The sequence below is a fragment of the Oncorhynchus mykiss genome, chromosome 2 (genome assembly GCF_013265735.2).
Source record: "Oncorhynchus mykiss isolate Arlee chromosome 2, USDA_OmykA_1.1, whole genome shotgun sequence".
Taxonomy (NCBI): Eukaryota; Metazoa; Chordata; class Actinopteri; order Salmoniformes; family Salmonidae; genus Oncorhynchus; species Oncorhynchus mykiss.
Window position 1 is genome coordinate 18,445,489 of NC_048566.1, and position 11,588 is coordinate 18,457,076.

Genomic DNA, 11,588 nt, shown 5'->3' on the forward strand with positions numbered 1-11,588 from the left:
ATATATATATATACAGTTGAAGTCGGAAGTTTACATACACTCACATCAATACCATTATCCCAGAAACCGCCCAAACAGTTCCACAGATGATGCAATCTCTATTGCACTCCACACTGCCCTTTCCCACCTGGACAAAAGGAACACCTATGTGAGAATGCTTTTCATTGACTACAGCTCAGCGTTCAACACCATAGTACCCTCAAAGCTCATCACCAAGCTAAGGATCCTGGGACTAAACACCTCCCTCTGCAACTGGATCCTGGACTTCCTGACAGGCCGCCCCCAGGTGGTGAGGGTAGGTAGCAACACATCTGCCAAGTTAAAAAATTAAGAGCCTGAGAAATTACAAGAAGAGAAGTGAGTTCACTTTTCTGTTTTGTTAAGAAAATTGATTATTAATTCTATGTAAATCACATAATAAAATATAATAGACAGTATTTTGAAATTTAATTTGTTTTCCACATAGTGTATTTATTGGTTAGAAAGTCACTTCACACTAGCCTATACACAAATGATGAATGGATTAAATTAATTAACGAATAGAATCATATAAAATAGAAATATAATGACTTTTTGACGACGTGATGATCACACAGGAAGTAATAGCAAAACAGCCAACGAAAACGCGTGTGACCTCCGCAATCGCGGAGAAGTCTTTATCGCGAGACAGCGACTCTTCCTTTTCCCTTTCCACTCTGAGTCCAAGATGGTAGGTACAGTTTATGAAAACATCGTTAACTGACTTGATAATCTGAGTCCATCCTCACTTTTACAGTAGCACAATTCAACCATTTCCATGTATCTAATTGCCTTGATGTCTTTGGTTTGAATTCCGAATGGTATTGACATACTATTTGGCGTTTTAACGTCCTTCACTACCGGTGGTTAGCGTCACAGTAGTTTTGCTACCGCGTATTCTCACTAATTCCCGAAAGACAGCGTGTAACTTAGACACAAGATATTGAAATACTGGTACTGCTTTTCGAGAAATGTCGGTAACTTTTGTTCCTTCGTTTTGAGACTTCTCCAAAATAGATTGTATCGGCTACCTGACTAGGTAGATGGCCCTAATTGAAAACGTGCCATTTGACCAGTGTTGGTGAACTATGCTACTTATCGTTACTTCGCTGGATCGCTAGTTAGCCGCTGTGTATGAGACTGCAACGTTATGCTTCACGGTATGCTGCCAAATTCAAGTTGGGTGTGAATGATTTGGGTGCTGTTTAGGTATGAGTTACACTGTAACGTTAGTAGACGTGGTCTTCCGTTTGAGGTCTAGCCATAAAGCATAGGGTTCAGAAGCATGCAAAGGTACATTTCCATGGCACAGTGATCAGCAATGTCATTAACACTGTGTAACTAATAATTCTGTTTTTAATTGATCGGTGCGCGAATGGCAAGTTCTCATGTATTTACCTGCACCATCTATTCACAGGGAGTTGACATCCGACACAACAAGGACCGTAAGGTGCACAGAAAGGAGCCCAAGAGTCAGGATATCTACCTGAGGCTCCTGGTCAAGGTAAGTGTCGCAACCTTTATACATTAAGGCATTGTCATGTAAACAAGTAGTCCGACAACTAAGTTGTTGATTTCCCATCTTGATGTTAGACCTTTTTTGGTTAATTGTAAAATCTATGCAGCACATAGCTCAGAGTAACCCTTGTTAACATTTTACATTGAGTAGTCAATACTTTCTACTTAATAAATGTTTATGTTCTTGTCCCCACAGCTTTACAGATTCCTGGCCCGTCGCTCCACTGCTCCCTTCAACAAGGTGGTCCTCAGGAGGCTCTTCATGAGCAGGACCCACAGGCCTCCGATATCAGTGTCCCGCATGGTGAGTTTCATCAATCTGTCCCTTTGCTGTGTTTTTAACCTACTACAGAATCAAATTGCTACAATCAACTCAATTGAATGGCAGTCAAAGTCACAGATTCAAAGACCTAAGAGGGCAACAGTACAAGTGGGAGGACAACTTCAGCTGGTACTCCTGCTTATGCCTGTTGCGCTACAATGCTTTATTGTTTTGTTTTTTTACACTTCCTTGCTCAAACATTCTAGTTATGATTCTCTTTTGACCATTGACTCCTATGTCATGGTTAATTTCCTTTCTGATGATTTGGTACCTTTTCAGTGAGCTGGAGATCTTTCCACCTCTTACGTGGCTTCTTGAACATGTCCCAGTTGGGGTGGCAGGCAGCCTAGTAATTTAAGAGCATTGGGCCATTAACCGAAAAGTCGCTGGTTCCAAGCCCACTAGGTGAAAAGTCTGTCATGCACTTATTTCTCCTCTAAGTGTCTGAATAACATCATCTGCTAAATGATTTAAATCTAATGGCCCAGTTTCCCAAATGCATCTTAAGACCCAAAACCGTCGTTACTAAAATTGGGCTTGAAACTGCTCGTTATTTACAGTGGCCGTTGTTGGATGCTTTTTTTTTGCCCATCTGCGTCACTTTATACACACAATCTCCAGCTAAACATGGAATCTAGATGTTTCTGACCGCAGATAACTTCAGAACAAAGTTGACTACAAATATAAAGTTGCAAATGTCTTTATTGTTACAAATGAGCAAAGGATTTTTAAACAATCTTACAACGAGATGACCGCATTAAAACAGGCTAAGGGGGATATAAGTGGAATCACTGAGTGGTCATGACTTCAAAACCAACTTAAACGCTGATGGTATCATACTAACACTGTCAAATCCCAGCTGTACGATACCAAGGGTCCTATAGCTCATTAGGGATGATGTTAACCTGGTTCCACTAGTGGAACCCCTCGCCAACAGCCAATGAAATTGCAGGGCGCCAAATACAAATCAACACAACTCTCATAAATCCAATTTCTCAAACATACAAGTATTAGGCACCATTTTAAAGATAAAATTCTCATTAATCCAGCCACAGTGTCTGGTTTCAAAAATGCTTTAAAGCGAAAGCTCCATAAACGATTGTTAGGTCACCACCAAGTCACAGAAAAACCCAGCCATTTTTCCAGCCAAAGAGGAGTCACAAAAAGCACAAATAGAGAGAAAATTAATCACTAACCTTTGATCTTCATCAGATGACACTCATATGACTTCATGTTACACAATACATGTATGTTTTGTTCGGCACTCAGAGCCCAAAAACAGTCAAAAGAAATATCCGCCATGTTGCGCAGTCAACATTAGTCAAAAATGGCATTATAAATATTCACTTACCTTTGATCTTCATCAGAATGCAGTCTCTATGGGGGTGCCACAGGGTTCAATTCTCGGGCCGACTCTTTTCTCTGTATACATCAATGATGTTGCTCTTGCTGCGGGCGATTCCCTGATCCACCTCTACGCAGACGACACCATTCTATATACTTTCGGCCCGTCATTGGACACTGTGCTATCTAACCTCCAAACAAGCTTCAATGCCATACAACACTCCTTCCGTGGCCTCCGACTGCTCTTAAACGCTAGTAAAACCAAATGCATGCTTTTCAACCGATCGCTGCCTGCACCCGCATCCCCGCCTAGCATCACCACCCTGGATGGTTCCGACCTAGAATATGTGGACATCTATAAGTACCTAGGTGTCTGGCTAGACTGCAAACGCTCCTTCCAGACTCATATCAAACATCTCCAATCGAAAATCAAATCAAGAGTCGGCTTTCTATTCCGCAACAAAGCCTCCTTCACTCACGCCGCCAAGCTTACCCTAGTAAAACTGACTATCCTACCGATCCTCGACTTCGGCGATGTCATCTACAAAATGGCTTCCAACACTCTACTCAGCAAACTGGATGCAGTCTATCACAGTGCCATCCGTTTTGTCACTAAAGCACCTTATACCACCCACCACTGCGACTTGTATGCTCTAGTCGGCTGGCCCTCGCTACATATTCGTCGCCAGACCCACTGGCTCCAGGTCATCTACAAGTCCATGCTAGGTAAAGCTCCGCCTTATCTCAGCTCACTGGTCACGATGGCAACACCCATCCGTAGCACGCGCTCCAGCAGGTGTATCTCACTGATAATCCCTAAAGCCAACACCTCATTTGGCCGCCTTTCGTTCCAGTACTCTGCTGCCTGTGACTGGAACGAATTGCAAAAATCGCTGAAGTTGGAGACTTTTATCTCCCTCACCAACTTCAAACATCTGCTATCTGGGCAGCTAACCGATCGCTGCAGCTGTACATAGTCTATTGGTAAATAGCCCACCCATTTTCACCTACCTCATCCCCATACTGTTTTTATTTATTTATTTTTCTGCTCTTTTGCACACCAATATCTCTACCTGTACATGACCATCTGATCATTTATCACTCCAGTGTTAATCTGCAAAATTGTAATTATTCGCCTACCTCATGCCTTTTGCACACATTGTATATAGACTCCCCCTTTGTTTTCTACTGTGTTATTGACTTGTTAATTGTTTACTCCATGTGTAACTCTGTGTTGTCTGCTCATACTGCTATGCTTTATCTTGGCCAGGTCGCAGTTGTAAATGAGAACTTGTTCTCAACTAGCCTACCTGGTTAAGTAAAGGTGAAATAAATAAAAAATAAAAAAAATGCACTCTCAGGAATCCCAGTTCTACAATAAATGTTTGATTTGTTCGATAAAGTTCATACTTTGTCCTAATAGCTTCTTTTGTTCGGGCGTTTGGTAAACAAATCCAAACGCGCGTTCAAGTCCAGCCGAACGTCGGACGAAAGGTTAAAAAAGTTATATTACAGGTCGTAGAAACTTGTCAAACTAAGTATAGAATCAATCTTTAGGATGTTTTTATCATAAATGCTCAATAATGTTCCAACCGGAGAATTCCATTGTCTGTAGAAAAGCAATGGAACGAGAGCTACCTACCTCGTGTGAATGCACGTGACTGAGATCGAGGCGGCTGCCAGACCTCTGACTCAATCAGCTCTCATTCGGCCCCCCTTCACAATAGAAGCCTGAAACAACGTTCTAAAGACTGTTGACATCTAGTGGAAGCCTTAGGAAGTGCAAAATGGCCCATATCCCACTATTCGATAGGGGCTGAGTTAAAAAACTACAAACCTCAAGAGTTCCCACTTCCTGTTTTGATTTCTTCTCAGGTTTTTGCCTGCCATATGACTTCTGTTATACTCACAAGCATCATTCAAACAGTTTTAGAAACTTCAGTGTTTTCTATCCAATACTAATAACAATATGCATATATTAGCATCTGGGACTGCGTAGGAGGCAGTTTACTCAGGGCATGCTTTTCATCCAAAAGTGAAAATGCTGCTCCCCTTCAATTCCCTCAGTACTGGTTTAAAGAGATGTGTAGTTTATTTTCTGGCTTATTGTGGAAAGATAAGAAACCAATAATTAACCATAAACTGTCCATGTCAAGAAGCAAGTGTGGATTAGCTGTTCCTGTTTATTTGTATTACTTGTCTTGTGACAGTAATTTGATCTCTATATCATCATTATGGTATTACCCCAAGTGCTACTGTAAGGTAAGCCACTTGAGTTTTCATGTGACGTGGCAAAGATACTTCATAAAGGTTATCTATGAAGCATCCCTCATGTCCAATATGGAACAACCCCTTGTTTACTACAGGGAGAAAGACATTGGCTAATATTACCTGGCTATGCCAAAACATCAGTCAGGTGTCGTAAGGGATGGTGATGTCAAACCATTTTAAAGAGTTGATAGCAGAGTTTGGCTTGGTGTGTTGTCAAACCATTTTAAAGAGTTGATAGCAGAGTTTGGCTTGGACATTTCTACCTTATTTGCAACTCAAATCAATAATCTATTACCTCATGGTGTTGATGTGGGATCTAAAAGTGATGGACAACAAACTAAGGGGTGCTGCTAATGGGAAAGGAACGGTTTCCACCTTATACAAGCTGGTTGGTCTCTCCTCCCCAAACAGCAACATCCCTACTCGTGTCACATTGGGAACAGGACTTGTGTGTATCTCTCACCGCAGTAGAGTGGGATGCGATATGGAAAAACATTGATATCCAACTGTAACATGCAGACCGGACACATTGCGTATGTTCCAAATAAATTTAGAAATCCATGTTATTCAATTATTGCACCCACACTGCTCGCGTGCACCAACAAGCATCTGCGATGCCAAGGTCTAAAATAGAACTCCTTTCTATTTCTGACGTAGATCGCGCTGAAAGTCCTGCCTCTCCCATCTCATTGGTTTATAGAAGCAGGTGCCCATGTGCCATCTCCTTATTGGTTATACCCACGTGGGTGATTGAAAGACTAACTGTTTTGCCGGTAGTCGTGGTTATACTATGAAAGTTTAGATGCCAATCACCATATAAGTTCAAAGATGAAAAAGCCTGGAAGGAGGAGAGATGACTAGAAACGATTTGGTTGGCCGTTTTATGTGTGGATTAATTGGCGGAGTAGAGGAGCTTGTGCATTTCAGGTAAAATAACAACTCAATGTTTATATCCCAGGACAAATTAGCTAGCAACAGCAAGCTACCTAAATAGGACAAATTAGCTAGCAAGTGCACGCTAACTAGCTAAATTGCCATACATGTTTAATGCTTTTCGACCTGTCCCCAAATTAATGTCATTGGTTCAGAGTTGCTTTTGCTATTTTTACCTGCGTGTCGTGATCGTATCTGGTTTAGGGGGACAAAATAAATTTATGCACGATGGCGCACGCACGCAGCCGGTTTGGGTTCCTAGTCTGGTATAAAATTATTCCAATGGTCTTACATAGGCTTATATTACACCTCACAGGTTTTTTAAAAATGGATCAAAGCCTTTCAGAATTGTGTTGGCATGGCTGTGGTGAGGTTGGTACACAAACGCATATTTTATGGAAATGTCCAGCTGTCAAAAGATTTTGGACTGCGGTAGATATGTTGTCTGTCCTTTAGTGTGACTGCTAGGAAGTAGGGTGGACAATATCCAATCTAGAACCACGCAACATATCACTGTACTGGCCTTCCTATCAGTCAAACCAACAATATTTCTGAATTGGAGAGTAGAGGTCGACCGATTATGATTTTTCAACGCTGATACCAATTATTGGAGGACAAAAAAAGCCGATACTGATTAATCGGCCAATTTTTTAAAATGTATTTGTAATAATGACCATTACAACAATGCTGAATTAACACTTATTTTAACTTAATATAATACATCAATAAAATCAATTTGGCCTCAAATAAATAATGAAACATGTTCAATTTGGTTTAAATAATGCAAAAACAAAGTGGTGGAGAAGTAAAAGTGCAATATGTGCGTGCCATGTATTTTTTTTACAAGCTAACGTTTAAGTTCCTTGCTCAACATGAGAACATATGAAAGTTGGTGGTTCCTTTTTAACATGAGACTTCAATATTCCAAGGTAAGAGGTTTTAGGTTGTAGTTAATATAGTATTTATAGGACTATTTCTCTCTATACCATTTGTATTTCATATACCTTTGACTATTGGATGTTCTTATAGGCACTATAGTATTGACAGTGTAACAGTATAGCTTCCGTCCCTCTCCTCGCCCCTACCTGGGCTCGAACCAGGAACACATCGACAACAGCCACACTCGAAGCAGCGTTACCCATTGCTCCACAAAAGACACGGCCCTTGCAGAGCAAGGGGAATAACTACTCCAAGTCTCAGCGTGTGACATTTGAAACGCTATTAGCGCGCACCCCGCTAACTAGCTAGCCATTTCACATCGGTTACACCAGCCATTAGGCTGATAGGCTTGAAGTCATGAAGAGCTGCTGGCAAAACGCACAAAAGTGCTGTTTGAATGAATGCTTACGAGCCTGCTGCTGCCTACCATCGCTCAGTCAGACTGCTCTATCAAATCATAGACTTAATTATAATAAACACACAGAGATACGAGCCTTTGGTCATTAATATGGTCGAATCCGGAAACTATCATTTCGAAAACATAACGTTTATTATTTCAGTTAAATACGGAACCGTTCTGTATTTTATCTAATGGGTGGCATCCCTCCTAAGTCTAGGCAGGCAGTCTCCTTGTGGAGTGCAACGAGAGGCAGGTGGTTATTGCGTTGGACTAGTTAAATAAATGTAAGGTTGCAAGATTGGATCCCCCGAGCTGACAAGGTGAAAATCTGTCGTTCTGCCCCTGAACAAGGAAGTTAACCCACCGTTCCTAGGCTGTCATTGAAGATAAGAATGTGTTCTTAATTAACTGACTTGCCTAGTTAAATAAAGATATAAAAAAAAATCGCCGCCCCAAAAATACTGATTTCCAATTGTTATGAAAACTTGAAATCGGCCCTAATTAATCGGCCATTCTGATTAATCGGTTGACCTCTATTGGAGAGAGTGTAAACCACAGCGCTTCAGCATGGAAGTCATGGATTTGTTGACTATGGAAAGCGTGTCATCGGCCCTCCAGGACTATGACAACGGGCTAGACTCTAGCGGGTCTCTGGGACATTATAAGTTAGCGGGTCTCTGGGACATTATAAGTATATATGTAAATCAAAGAGCCTTGCCTAATTATATTAATACTCTGCATGTGTTTGAACTGTACACCCCCCCCCCCAATTAACCCTTGTTAGCCCAAGTTCCATTGCTATCGGGAAACCGGGACAATGTCCTTCCAGATTTATTGATATGAATACACAGCTAAGTGAAAGCATCTTAGTATTTATCTTTACTGTGTGGCGGTTGTCCCTCTTCTGAACTATTTGCCGTCCTTTTCAGATCCGTAAGATGAAACTTCCTGGACGTGAGAACAGAACCGCAGTTGTCGTGGGAACTGTCACTGATGATGTCAGAATTCAGGATATCCCCAAGCTCAAGGTAAAGGTTGTTTTAACTTACTAGATGCTTGTTTGGGTCAGGCTTTTGCTCTAGCACTAACACCTGGTTTAACCTGCGGTGTATTTTTTGCGGAAAATGTTTAAGAGCCAAATCGAAGCAAAACTTGCGTTTTTATTGGACAAGTCAGGTAGGTCCCGTCCCATTCCCTTTGCTTCCAGTTTAAGAAATGTTTTGCAACAATCGGTGGAGTAAAAGCCTTCCCACCCTGTAACTGGGTTGCTCTTCCGCACTAGGGTTAGACTACTTCACTGAAAATGAATTAAGTACTAACATGAGTTGCTAAACGTGTTCTGTTCTCCCTTCCCTCAGGTGTGCGCTCTGAAGGTGACTGATGGCGCTCGCCGCAGGATCCTGAAGGCCGGAGGCCAGGTCATGACCTTTGACCAGCTGGCTCTGGCTGCCCCCAAAGGACAGGGCACCGTGCTGCTGTCAGGTAAGAACACTACTAGTTTAACAATGTTCAAAGTTTAAAGTTATGCTGGGGATATTCTGTTGTACCTTTGCTCTACAGTCCTGTTACTGTTATCACCGCCACGGTCAGATTATTGCTAAACCATGCCTATTTCTACAATTTCTCTTAAATCTAACCTTAACTATACTGCTAACCTAAATCTACCTAAGTTAAGGCCAAAAAGCTAATTTTGTGTTCATTCATTTTTACATCATAGGCAATTTTGGCTTTGTGGCTATTGAGTGACAGCCCTGTTACTCTGGTCTGAAACTCACTTGTTTTCCTTCTTTCAGGACCCCGCAAGGGCAGAGAGGTGTACAGGCATTTTGGAAAAGCCTGTGGAACCCCCCACAGTCACACCAAGTGAGTATTGTACCCCTTTTATGAGATTGCTGCTCTCCTAGGGTTTCATTCAATATCTATCAATTTAGATAATTTTTTCCAAATTGTTTGACAAGTTCGTTCCAGTTTTGTTTTCACTGAAAATCACCAATGTTTTTAAACGGAGGACACTTTCTGAATATTGAGAACTTCGATAAGATGTTTTGTTAGTACAGGAGCTTGTTGTGGAGAGCCCTTAGAATGAGGATACTAGATGTGCATTGTGTAGAGAAGGACAACCATGTTTCTCTTGTCATGTAGAAACAATTGTCAGTTTGTCTGCAGTGTTCTAATCTATATGTTGCACCTGACTGAATTAGCCCCTGAGCCCAGTGTTAAAAAACAGCAATCGGATTGAATTGTTAGAATTTAGTATTTCAAAACTGGTAAATGAGATTTGGATCCTCTGTATAGGGATTTGGATTTTGTAATCCAATCTGACCTTTAATCAGGATCATTTGTTTTTGCATTTTTCAAAACTCAAAAGGTAGTGATTAGGGTTGTTTTAGATGGCGATAATCCTGATCACACTGGAAGGGTGCATTCAGGGTGGGTTTATAAAGGTGAAAGGCACTACAACCAAGATATGTCAATATAACTAAGGTGAGGGGGTTTAAAATACTCTTACATCTGAATTAATTTGACTGCAGTATAGGTACTGAATGCGGCAATTTGTTTGTATTGAGAAGTGTCAAATACGGGGATGATTTCAAAATAGGTCATCCACGTGAATCATGTAGATCTGAACTAAATTTGGGGGGGGGGGGGGGTGTACATGTTAGCCGTGATGGTGAGTTGCGGTGTGCAGACAGTGATGGTCCTTCTATTATGTTGGATTAATTCATCTTTTAATTTCGCTTGTAAGAGCACAGGCCAGTCTGACTAGGCTTTGCGGTTATGTCGACTGAGAGACACTACCATAAAGGAGAAAGTCACGCGTGCGACTTTACATCGTTGAAAATCACAAGTAACAAAAATGTTGTTGTGTTTTTGGGCCCTCGCCAGTTTGCGTCCCTGCAAGTAAATGCATGTACCTTTTTGATTCCGTGTTTAATCGTCACCTACAGGGGTTCGCTGGTGTAATTGCAGGATACAGTGAAAATCTTACGGTACAAATAGCACAAATCTTATATAAATACAAATGGCACTATATACATTAGTTTACTCCTCTCGGGTTCCCTATGACAGTTTAGTGGCAGTGCCATAACCTGTCCAGTAGATGGCGAGGGGTAGGTAGGCCTGTTCAAAGCACTGAACATCTGGATTCAGTGATCTTGAAGTTGTGGCGTCTTGAGCAGAATGATCCATCTGATTTATTTTTCAAAAATGTCCAGATTGATCTTGAATTCTAAAACGGAGGATTCCAGAATCCGGATCATTCTGATCCAAATAAAACATTCATTGGTGTAGAGAAATTTGTATACGCCTGGGTTCCACTAGATTCACTTTCTCCAACCCAGTTATATCATATCAGTGATTACTTCAAGGAACGGAGAAGGAAAAATGCATAATTTAAATACATTAGGCCTAGCTGTATTTTGCTAGTTTTGTCCCCAGACTATTGCTTTGTTTTACATTGAGTTGGACAATGCACATAATGCAAATCTGCAGAATCTAGGAAGTTGTTTGAAACACTGAATTAATGGCATATCTCTTCTCTCCCTCAGGCCCTACATTCGCTCCAAGGGCAGGAAGTTTGAACGTGCTCGTGGGCGCAGATCCAGCCGTGGATACAAGGCCTAAAGTATTTTTTGTTTTCCATGGAATCTGATACAAATAAAAAGAGCAATACAAAATGAAGCAATGTCTCTGTCCATTTTTTTTTTTTTTTCAGAGCTTTGTTGCACTTGCATAGTACTTCACTAGGTAGACATTTTATTGTGCAAACCTGATGGACAACTTGAATCAAGCTGCTATTACTATTCACTCCTAGACCGTTTTATAACATGTAGTACTACTAAT

The 11,588-nt window shown here is 41.2% G+C and overlaps 1 protein-coding gene across 1 annotated transcript; it reads left to right on the forward strand.

Annotated features, from left to right (window-relative positions):
• The first annotated feature begins 591 nt into the window (after positions 1 to 591).
• LOC110536674 (60S ribosomal protein L18) lies at positions 592 to 11,426 on the forward strand. Its single transcript, XM_021622388.2, has 7 exons — positions 592 to 709; positions 1,436 to 1,522; positions 1,733 to 1,840; positions 8,675 to 8,773; positions 9,104 to 9,227; positions 9,539 to 9,608; positions 11,294 to 11,426. Exons 1-7 carry the CDS (start codon positions 707 to 709, stop codon positions 11,367 to 11,369), a joined length of 567 nt encoding a protein of 188 aa, XP_021478063.1. The 5' UTR covers positions 592 to 706; the 3' UTR covers positions 11,370 to 11,426.
• Positions 11,427 to 11,588: the final 162 nt, after the last annotated feature.